Source organism: Manacus vitellinus, unplaced genomic scaffold (assembly GCF_001715985.3).
Source record: "Manacus vitellinus isolate BGI_N305 unplaced genomic scaffold, ASM171598v3 scaffold_24_pilon, whole genome shotgun sequence".
In the NCBI taxonomy this organism is placed as follows: Eukaryota; Metazoa; Chordata; class Aves; order Passeriformes; family Pipridae; genus Manacus; species Manacus vitellinus.
The window spans coordinates 12,259,932-12,271,181 of NW_021939798.1; the positions used below are offsets into that span (position 1 = coordinate 12,259,932).

General features: G+C 59.8%; 1 protein-coding gene across 1 annotated transcript in view; it reads left to right on the top strand.

The window, feature by feature from the left end:
* RBFOX3 (RNA binding fox-1 homolog 3) overlaps positions 1-11,250 on the top strand; it is a 77,194-nt gene that overhangs the window by 58,130 nt on the left and 7,814 nt on the right. Inside the window, exon 3 of the mRNA XM_029960122.1 lies at positions 311-647. Within this exon, the coding sequence (XP_029815982.1) occupies positions 546-647 (102 nt within the window). The 5' untranslated portion in view covers positions 311-545. The remainder of the gene's footprint in view (positions 1-310; positions 648-11,250) is intronic.

Sequence of the window (11,250 nt, forward strand, 5' to 3'; positions counted from 1 at the left end):
GAGACAGCTCTGCCCACTCGGCCCCATCCTGCCCGGCTGCTTCCCCAGCGTGTGGCCGGGGCGGCGAGGACAGCAGGGAAGCCATCTGCGAGCGGCGGCGGTGGAGGGGTTAAGTGCGGGATCAGCTGTTCTCATGTCATTACGGATTCTCTTCATTTTATACAGAGCTCTGTTTGATGTCTGAATGCACAGGGGACTCCCCCTCCTCCTCCAACTCCCACCCCTTTTATTTCACTCCCAAGCCCTCTCTCCTTCCTCCTCCCCTTCCTTTCTCTCCCGCTCCGCTCTGGCTCACGCACACCCTTTGCAGACCGTGCGCTCAGTGCCAGTGTCTAATGGCCCCGAAGTGAAGAGCCGAGCGCTGCTCCGGCGGCAGCGCGGCCGGCCTGCCACAGATGAACCCTCCTAACTAGCGCCGAGGGGTCGGGAGGGACGGCGAGGAGGGGAGAGCCCGAGGGGCCAGCCGGGAAGACGAGGATAGCGGTGGATAGCGGTGTGCGGAAGAGGACGGACCCGCGAGCAGCTCCACGGCTACCTGTCGACACATGCTGTGCTCCATGGCTAACTCGGGCTGCCTCCTTGTCTCCAACTCAGGCATGCTTCCTCACTCTCTCCCCTGTCCTCCAGCCTTCCTCTACCTCCAACAGGTAAGCAACCCTCTCCAGGGGATTTTCTTGCTTTCCGGTTCACACGTGTTTCTGGCTGGTTCCCTCTCTGCGGAGGGTCAGAGCTTGACAGGTTCCTCCCAGCCTATCCCCTCCAGCCCCGCGGCACCGGGTCCTCAGCTGCGGCTTTGGGGGGTTTCTCTGGTTTCCCCGCTGAGGTGGCGGGAGCGCGGCCGGGGCTGGAGCGTGGCTGAGGCGCGGGCAGTGCAGCAGGCAGAGCCGCCGGCGCGGGTCCAGCGCTTCCCCGCCTCGGCACTGCTGCCGCTTGGCGATGATGGATGCTCGGATAAAGGAAAGAGGCTCCTGCGCGGCCTGAGCAGCCTCTGGGGAGAAGGGAAGGTGACGAGCTCGTGCGTGCACACGCGTGTGCACATACGTGTGTGTGTGTGTGCTGTCACATCGCGCGTGCCCGCAGCCAGGCCGGGTTTGTCTCGCTGTCACAGAAGGTGCTGCAGAGGGACTGGGGGACACAGCGCCGGGCGAGTCCCAAGTTTGGGTGGCCCAGATGGAGGGTGCCGGGGCCATCAGTTTGGTCCTTTACCCTGGCCAGGATTTTGCTGTCCCACGGGGCTGCCCTGATTCCTGCACTGGACCCAGTGCCCCAGGTTTCCAGGCTCGTCATCCCGGGGGAAGCGCAGTTTGGGAGAGGCAGCATCTTCTTCAAATGCCTCTTTGCTGCATCGGAAATCCCATCTCCCAGCCAGGCAAACCACTCCATTTGTGCTTTCAGGAGTTTAAAAATTCATGGCGTGGCCGGCACGGCTCACCCGGCGGCAAGGACAGGCACTGGTGCCAACCCTCCACTCCAGCCCGAAGGGCTATGGAGTGTTTTGTCCCTTGGGATGTCCATGGCCGGTGTCCAAGTGGGGTCGCAGCCGGAGCGTGGCCGCTGGTGGTGGGGATGGCAAGGCCGTGGTTGCTCTCTCTGGTGCGTGGGCGATGGGGCTGGCAAAGCTGGTGCTGGTTACACGAGCACGGGGCGCGCGGGGGCTGCGGCAGGGGCTGCTGAGGCGGGTGTGTGATTTATTGCACCCTCCTGCAGGCAGAGCCTGGGGAGAGCCAGAGCTGCTCTGGATTTCACTCTCAGCCTCCCCGGGCTGTGTCAAGTTCCCTGAGGCTGCTGCACCTCTGACACCAAGCAGAAACCATCCCTGAGCTCCCACCCGTCCCGGAGGGTCGTTTCTGTCCCTCTGAAGGGAGCACATGGATGCTTTGGAATAGAAGCCAGAACGGGGCCTGGAGCCTCTGTTGCAGCACGGGAGATGTCCCTCTCGGGCCGGGATCCCCTTGTCCCTGGCCACACGAGGGGCTCAGCTGTGCCGCTCTCTTGCCCTGCGGAGCACTCTGGCGTGGATTGGCTGTGCTGCCTGCGGCTCACGGTGACAGGGACAGCAGCATGGTGGGCAGACGAGGGCTCCTGGTGCCCACAGGGCTGGGCAAAGCGGAGCTGGGGATCCCTGGGAAGCATCAGCTTTCCCAGATGCGTGGCTCTGCACCCCGGTGTCTCCTGGTTCCCCCTGGTTTGATTTGACCATCATGTTCTGCATCTCTTCCTCCCTGCTCTCCCAGAAGCCTTCTGCTCCTTGGCAGCATCTCCGGACTTGTGAGCCAGGAGGAGGGTTTTATTACAAGATTTGGAGTTGGATTTTCACCCAGCTGAACACAATGGAGGCAAAAATCTCCATCCTTTTCCTGGGGTTTGTCACCTACAGAGGTTCTGCACCCGGTGCTTGGGGACAGGTGTCTCCCAGTGCATGTCACAACAAGGCATCAGGCAGAGGGACGTCACTGGCAGCCATCACATGGGGCAGGGGCACAGGGCATGGGCTCCACCAGGCCCCTCATCCTGCTCAGGTGAGCAATGGGCCTGCCTGGCACCTGCTTTAGTCCTGAATTTGCTCTGGATTTTGGATGTGCCCACCTGTGCTGCCTGCACCGGAGGAGCACAGAGTGAGCAATGCTGCCTGTGCCCGTGGGCATGTGCCCGCTGCAGAGCTGGCCCTGGTCAGCTGGCTCAGCTCACCCCTGTGTAGCAGGGACACCTCAGGGGCTTCAGCTGACTCTCCACAAGTTAGTTGTGTCCTGAAGTCTGTGGGGGGCTTGGTTTTGACCCCCTGACTTACAGCTCCCTGTCCAGGTGTGGGGATTTGTAGTGGGGCACCTGGGGTGGGCACATACTGTGATCGTGACTGATTCACTGGCTGGGAAATGAGTCTGCTGGACTGGCCAGGGGGTCAGGAGCTGGGAGGCTCCAGGGTCTGCATGCACTAGCTGCCATCATTCCTTTGGACAAATGCTCTCTCTGCCAGGAGTTTGTGGCATGGGCTAGAGTTGTTCCTCAGTATGCTACCTGTGTTTCATAGCTCCCAGCCCCAGTGTTCTCCACAGTGCCAGGACTTGAAGGAAGGATCAAGAAATGAAGTTCTCAGGAAAACTTCAGTTCTCCCAGCGCCAGGGAGAGCTCATCAGTGCCAGTGGCTCATCCAGGTGCCTGCAGGTACTTGTGGGTACCAGCAGCTCGCTCTGCTCCGCTCCCCCCATGTGGCCACCCTGGCCTGGCCACAGGAGCCACGGTCCACAGCATTCTGAGTGCTGTGTCCAGGAATTCCTCCCAGCACTGACATGCTCCAAGAGTGGTGCCCCTGGGGGGCCAGAGGCTGCAGGAGGGTGGGTCTGTGCCCCTGGCGGAGCAGCCCGTGCCCTCAGGAATGCTGCATCCTTCGGTGGGGCTTGGCGGGGACATTTGGCTCTTGCTCAGCGAGGACCTGGTGCAAAGGGACACTTTGGTGGCTTCATTTTGTGAACAGAGGAGTCGGTCTCTACCTAAAACTGCTGTTGTGAGTGTGCAGGTGATGGCTGCAGGACAGGGCTCAGCACTGACCCAGAACAGACCCAGGCTCTGAGCCTCAGAGTCAGTGCTCGACCCCAACGCAACCCCGGCATAGGCAGTGATGCATGTGCAGCTCTGGCCCCAGCACAGGTTGATGTACAGGTGTGCTGAACCCCACTGCAACGCTGCCCCTGAGCTGCTGCTTGCTGGGAACATCCCTGGTGCCCACGGTCACACTGTGGCGCAGGAGACTTGGCTGAGCAGTGCCCGGCCTGCTGGGAAACAGCCTCTGCAAATCCTGCTTGGAAAATTCCTTTCCAAGAGGGTTGCTGCCAAGTTTAGCATGTTATATTTTTAGGGAGCAGGTCTATTCCGAGCAGTGTGTGTTGCAGCAGCGGGTTCAATTCAAACCGGGTTTCTCCCCCTGCTCGCGCGTCGCACGGATACAAGACCTGGCACGGTGGCTCACGGCTCTGGCCATGCTGTGGCAGCTACTCTGCTCGGTGAGGACCAGCCTTAAAGCCACCAGAAACATTTTCTGCTTTTTATATATATACATATATTGAAAACATTGACATTAATTTTAGCTTTGCAAAGCTGCTTTTCCCACAATAGCTGTGATTTTGGCCCACACTGCCTGGCAATGCTCTTTTTATAGGTATATTCCTATTTTAGTGCTATAGTGATGGGTGAATGAGTAGATTAAATTAGATTTAGTATCTGTCATTCTTTAAGCGTCACAGGCAGTTGGGGGGGGTTAACAAAGAAAGGCTAATTAGGACAGTGAGCATGGGCCGCCCCCGCTGGCTCCACTGCCCTGGCCCTACGGCTTCCTCCACTTGGGGACCAGCATCCAAATAGGAAAATGCTTTTGAAAGCTGATTTTCTTGCACTGCCCCTGGGCCAGCATGGCTCTGGGGCCTGCAGCCAGGGCTGGGTGGGACAGTGGGTGCTGCAGCCAGGGCACCCCAGGCACCTCCATGAAATTCAGAGTCACTTGGCTCTCCAGCTGCTCTCCCCATGGGGACAGTGACTCCCATGCATGGGGGCACTGTACCTGTGGAATAATGGGCTTCCATGGAGGAGCTGGGGGCACCAAGGGGCACTGCAGCTCCTCCAGGAGGGGTCTTAGTACCTTTGGTGCAGCTGGTTTTGGCAGGCAGGTGTGGGGCTGGGTGCCAGGAAAGTGTAGGGAGCCCTGGGGAAGTGCCAGTGTTGGGAAGGCTAGGAAGGGCACCTGAGCTCAGAAGGGAACCAAATGTCCAAGGAAGGAACTGGATCTTCCCAGTGCCAGTGTGAGCCTGGCAGCATGTGGCCAGGGGCTCTGCAGTCCTGGCCATGCCGTGGCTACTGGCCTGATGATACACCAGTGCCATTGAGCAGGCTGGGAGCTGTGGGCTGCCACAGGGTTCACCCCTTTGCTGCCCCGGGCAACCATGGCAGGGCTTTAACCTGCACCACCTCCCTCAGTGTTCCTGCAGCCAGCAGGGAGCAGGTGTCCCCCCTCGCTCCAGCACGTGACAGGGTTTGTGGTGGCATCGCCTGGTGCTGCGGGCATTGCCATCCAGGTGTCGAGTGCAGTTCCCAAATCCCATACAAGCCCTGCTGTACCCAGCCAGTGTCCCAAGCCCAGGTTCTCACTTTGCCCCCGATAGGTTCCTGAGCATCCAGGCCGGTGCTGCCAGGAAAGCAGGCAGTTTTGGGGAGCTGTCAGGGTAAGCGCCTGCGGAGCCCGGTGAGGATTGTGTTTTCTAGCATATTCCTGTCCCCATTTTTTCACCCAGGCTGGCTGGGTCGTGTCTGGGGAGACACTGTGCTGGTGGAAACAGAGCTCAAGCCTCCGGGTCTGAGCCATGAGCCAGGGCCGTGCTGGCTGCATCCCACTCCAGCTGCATCCCTGCTCCAGCTGCCCGGCAGGACACACAGGTACCGGCTGTACCCACTCGTCCCCCTCAGCAGCACCAGTTAGGGTGTGTGGACAAAGCCCCTTATGTGCACAGGAGCTTCCCAGGGAGGGAATCGAGGGAAGGACGCATGGGTCCTGCTCTGGTGCAGGGTCGGAGAGCCAGACTGAGCCCTGGCTCCAGGCTGGAGTTCCCCGGGGTGAGCTGAGCCATGGTACTGTGCTGGGGTCTCCCAGGGGAGCAGCAGCAGGACCGTCCCTTTGCATGCCTGGAGGCACCAGCCTTGGAGGGGAGCAGCCCCAGACTGTGGGATCCCACATCTCTCCCCCATCCCTGGTGCACCCACTCGGCATCTCTCAGCCACAGCTCCGGCCACAGCCTTCAAACAGCTCCTGTGAAAAATCAAAACTGGGGAAAGAAGAGTGGGAGCAGGCGACAGTGGCAGCTTATTTGTGATCTGCATTGTGTGGGGAGCTCTTAATTAGAGGTAATTAGACTAATTAACTTGCAAATGAGAAACTCGTCTTTTTCTCCTTTTCTTTCACAAGAAAAAATAGAGAAGAGGAACAACAAGATAAATATTGAGGCTAATTACATTGTACCTGCTGTAGAGCCCCTCCAGCCTGTGGGATGCTCCTCCCCCACGTGCCCAGTGTGGTGTGTTGTCCCTGTCCAGGTGGTTCTGCGGTGCCTGTTCCCACTCAGGGCTGGTCCCACTGCAGGGTACAGGTGCTCTTGTCCCTGCAGTCCCTGCAGGCAGAGAGGGACCATCTGCCACCCTCTGTGCACTCAGCAGGGATGCAGTGTGTGTCTGGGAGCCCGTGGGGACAGTGACCTCCACAGCATCAGCCATTGCTGGGACCTAGTTGGCCAAGCCCTGGAGATGGCCAGTGCCACAGAGGGCATGGCACCAGTATTGTACCCAAAACCTTCCCCACCAAACTCATCCTGGCCCACCCCAGGACTGGAGCAGGGGCGTCCCCTCTGCGGCACTGCAAGGCCCCGGCTGTTTTCCAGCTCTTCCCTCATGGTGTCTCTGGTTTCCCCTCTCTCTGTGCCGAACACCCCGGGGGCTTTGTTAGCACAACCTGGTTCAAATGTCTGATTAGTCTTTAGGAGATCGAGGGGTCAATTTTCCACAGCTCCTTCCTCTCCATTTAACTAATTTAACTGCGCGATTGTTACAAATTTCATTTTATTATAGCGCTGCTGCTCAGTCCAATTGAATTACCAAAATCTCATTTTCTCAGAAGTGCTGAATATGTAATTAGAGGAAAAATTATGCTCCTGGCTGCCTATTAGAGAGGGCTGCATGTGAGCACTGTCCAGGCAAACACATGGGTCCGTGGTGCCCCAGGTGCCCACGCTGGCCATGCAAGCAGCTGCACCACAGCCCCAGCGCAGCAGCAAAGGTGTGGCAGGGACAGGGGCCATGAGAGGACTCTGGGGTGTGAGAGGCTCTGCAGGATCAGTGCCAGGGTCCAGCTGGGCTCCTTGAGCCCTGTGAGCTCTGGGGCCAGGTGTGGAATGGCAGTGGAGCTGGCGTGGAGCTTGCAGGAAGGCATGAGGCCAGTGGACATGGCCGTTCATCCCACTGCTTACGTTGTCTGGAGCTGCCTGGATCCAGCTGGGCTCTGGCAGCTCCACACAAGGGTTTTGGAGCCCCCAGCCCTTGCCAGCAGGAGGATACAGCAACTGTTCCCAGGACTGCTGGAGCAGCAGACGGGTCACCCTGGTGTACCAAGGTGTGCGGTGCCCGGGCACCGGCATCCAACGCTGGTGTTGTAGGGCTCAGGAGGAGCAGGTAGCTCCAGTGGACGCTGCTGAGGACTCAGGTCCTCTCCAGCCCATCCCTGCACTCTGCAGCCAAGTTTGTACCTTATGTGCCACCTGTCCCAACATTTTGGTGGCCACTGGGGACCAAATGCTTCTGGGAATCCTGGCCAACACTGCATAGACCAGGTGTACTTGTTCCAGCGTGCCTGAAGGAAGAGTTGTGCCGGGAATGCCACCTGCACTGCCAGTGATGCCGGGGGCTGCTGCAGGTGAGCCCTGGCATCGCTGACAATGCCACGAGCTGCCACGGGTGAGCCCTGACCCCACCGGAGATTCCGGGCCCTGATCAGGAGGGAGCAGAGTGCCGCGTGTCCCAGAGCTCTGTTCCTCCCACTGCTGCGCCTGCTCCTGCCACATCTCCGAGGGTAGCGCAGCCGTCGGTCCCTCCCGGTGCAGCGGCACAGGTACAGGCGAGCTGGGAGCTGTCGGCCAGCAGGCGGGGGGTGGCCAGGAGCCCCCCCAGGCACCCCCGTCTCGCCTCGGTTACACAACATTATCATTTCATAATACTCTGAAATATACATGAAGTTGGCTGAATGCAGATGAAATTGCACCATTTACTTCATGAATATTTCATGCAGCCTCAGCTCCGAAGTTTCCAGCTGGCAGAGCCAGGGGCTGGGGCCGGACCGTGGTCCCCCTGCCCTGCACTGGAGGTGATGGGGACACGTGCACAGGTGTGTGCCCAGGCCAGCATCTCATCATCCCCACTCCTGCATGTCACATGGCTGCCACCGCTGCATCCTTCCTCCCCAGGCTCCTGTGGACAGAGGGGCAGCAGCGTCCAGCCCTGACTCTGTTTGTGGGGGCTCGGGGGGCCAAGGGTAGGAGCAGGGAAGGGGGAATGGAAGGTGCCTGGACAGTGTGTGGCAGCTCAGAAAAATGGTGTTTCCCATGCCAGTGGGCTGGCCTGCTCCTCCCCACTCGTCCTCCTCTCACACCATCACTGCTGCCCCTCGGGTCCCGCCTGGCCTCACCAGCCCTGCTGCTCTCTGCAGCACTCCTTTCCCACCGGAGCATCCCTGGCAGATGCCATTACCAGCCTCTCACCCCTCCCTGCGCCTTGGTGATGAAGACATCCAGTGCAGCTGCTGCTGCCTCTGGTCCCCGCAGCTCCTCACACCTTCACTGCTGCTTCCCCTGGGTCCTTCCTCATCGTCCCACCCGGCTTTCTGTGAGGTCTGGCCCCACTCTAGGGAGAAGCAACCTGCCGCCACCTACCACTGTCCCACGGTGAGCAGGGCTCATCCCTCCTGGGGCCAGGGCTGTCCCCATGGTGAGCACCCTGACCCTGCTCCGTGAGCAGCATGGAGCTCCACAGCCAGTGCATGTGCAGGGCCAGGTGCTGCTTTGTATGGATGGTGCAGCATTTGGGGTAATGAAATATTCACAGGTCAGTGGTTCCGTGAGAAATGATGGGGATCAGTCAATTCCTTTTCAGGGAGTAATTTTCTTCCCCTTCACGGCCTCTGTTTCATGTTGACAGTCATTAGCATGAACGAGCTGCCGGGTCGAAGAGGGGACGTTGTGGCTGTCACGCAGATGAGCCGTGCTGGGCACGGTGATGGCTGGGGGGCCAGGGTGCATGGGGGGCACGTGGGGCCATGCCAGGACCTTCCTGCCTCCATTGGGGCATTTGCTGAGCCCATCTCTGCAGCCCAGCATGCTACACTGGCCTGCTCTGGAGCATTGGGCACAAGGGCAGATGATCCCATTGGCCTCCCTGGCTGCTGCCTGCTCTGTCTCCTGCTGGTGGGAACAGGTCCACAGGGACCTTGGGAATTGCTCAACACCCTTCCCTGAGCACAGCAGTGACCTCAGGCTGCCTCATAATGTGGCAAGGGGATACCCTGTCCTCCGTGAGCGGGCAGAAGCCACTCCAGGTCACAGCAACGTGCTTTCTGCCTGCACTCTCTGCCCATGGTTTGCCCTCCCTGCCCTGCCTGTGCTGCCTGTGGGATGTGCCCACTGAGGCTCTGCAGCTTGCAGAAACACCTAGGGGGGCTCTGCAGATGCTGTGGTGGGGGAAGGACCTCGGCCCCATTTCCCCCCCCCCTCCCCAGGAGGTGTCTGGTTCCCAACAGGAGGAGTGGGACAGCTGCAGCAATAGAGGCCACTGTCAGGGGGGGAAGTGTGTGGTGACAGGACTGTGTCCCCTCTCCAGCTGCTCCAGGGCTCCACATGCCAGCTTCAAGCCCAGCTGCACATGAGCGGGTGGTGCTGTGACCAAGCAGGTTCAACCATGACCGGGCAGTGCCATGCCATGACCAGGCAGTGCCATGCCATGACCAGGCAGTACCATGCCATGACCAGGCAGTGCCATGCCATGACTGGGTGGTGTCATGCTGTGACTGGGCAATGCTGTGCCGTGCTGCCTCTGCACCATCAACACTGCGTAGTGCGGGAAGGGCCCAGCTGCAGGCAGAGCTGGCTGGTGGGAGTTGGCATGGGCTGGAGATGGGAGTGGGGCCAGGCCAAAGCAGCAGGGTGGCCATGAGGCTTTAGAGGAAATTAGGCCTGTCTGTGGTGGCTGCGGCTGTGGTGGCAGCAGGGTGCAGATGCTGGTGTGCGGCTGATAACCCCAGGCACTCACTCGTGGCACCATCACTGTGCTGGCAGGACGCCTGTTGTGGGCAGGGTTTGGTGGCCCGTGGCAGGGTGCTCATGGCCAGCAGGTGCCCCATTGTTAGCACAGGGCTCTGCACTCGGCTGATTGCTCTGACCCATCCTCTGGGTCTGGGGGCTCTCGGTGCATTATTATCTTAAAAAGGAGCAAATGTGGGAAACGGCGTTGTCAGCCCCAAGCTGACAGGCACAATCACCAAAGTGCGGCGTCGGCAGGAACCGGCCCCACACGCTAAATGACTTGAAAGGAAATGGCCTGGATTGTGCTGAGGAGGCAGAGTACAGGGGGAGAAAGCAAGTGGAGCAAACAAAAAAACTTCATTAATTAAAGAAACTCGTTAATGAGGGACATTTAATCAGCTAAAGATGATATCTACCCACTGCCTGCTGCAGCAGCCGTTGCGCAGGGCTGGTGGTGCAAGACTGAGCCATGGGCAGGGCAGGGACACCATGGAGAGGATGCCAGGCAGCAGCCACTGGGCGGGGGACACCATACAGGGGACTCTGGACAGGGGAACTTGGGGTCCCCGTCCCAGCCTCTCCCCTGCTGTCCCTGGGGCTGTGGTGTTTGAGCACAGGGCTGTGCCACAGTCCTGGCAGTACCTGCACAAGCAGGTGGGCAGTGGAGGTGGTGGAGTGCTACTTGTGTCTCCTGTGCCATGTTAAATGCCACCGGCTTTGCTCCAGGCTTGGGCACTGCACTGATCTGTCTCGTTTTAAATGAGGCCAAGGACTACTAATGATCAGCATTTCTTTTATTGCAAGTGCCGAAAGCACGAATGCTCCTGGGGAGCATTCCCACACCCCAGGAGGAACAGGTACTGTGGGAGCAAGGGATGTGTGTCAGAGCACCTCTCCCTAGCACCCACGGGCAGCACTGTGCCACGGGCTCCCCACATGGCCAGGCACACCAGGCTGGGAGCACCTGGGCTGCCTCTTCTGGGCTGCAGAACTGGGTCCCCCAGGACCCCTGGGTGCTCAGTGCAGGGAGGGACCCCGAGAAGGGGCCACAGTAACCGCCTGGGAGGAGCAGGGGCCCTCACTGCCCAGGGCTGCCCGGGGATGGGGCTGTTCCAGTATTGCGGGCAGTGTGGGGTGCAGAGCTGAGCAGCGGCTTTTTCCCTGTGATGTCAGCAAGCATCACACAACCAAACCCACTCAGCATCCCCCTCCCCAGTGGAAACCCTCGCCCCAAGCACTCCACCAGGCACTGAGCAGCCCTGTCCCGGGGGGGGGTGGCGGGTGCTGGGGGCAGTGGGGAGGCACTGGAGCCCTGGATTTGCATTCTCTGGCAGCACTCCGCAGCCCCGGCGCTGTGAGCAGCAACCGGTGGGGAACCTAAATGGTCGCCTGAAATGAAACATAGATACCCGGGTTGACAGGCTCTGCG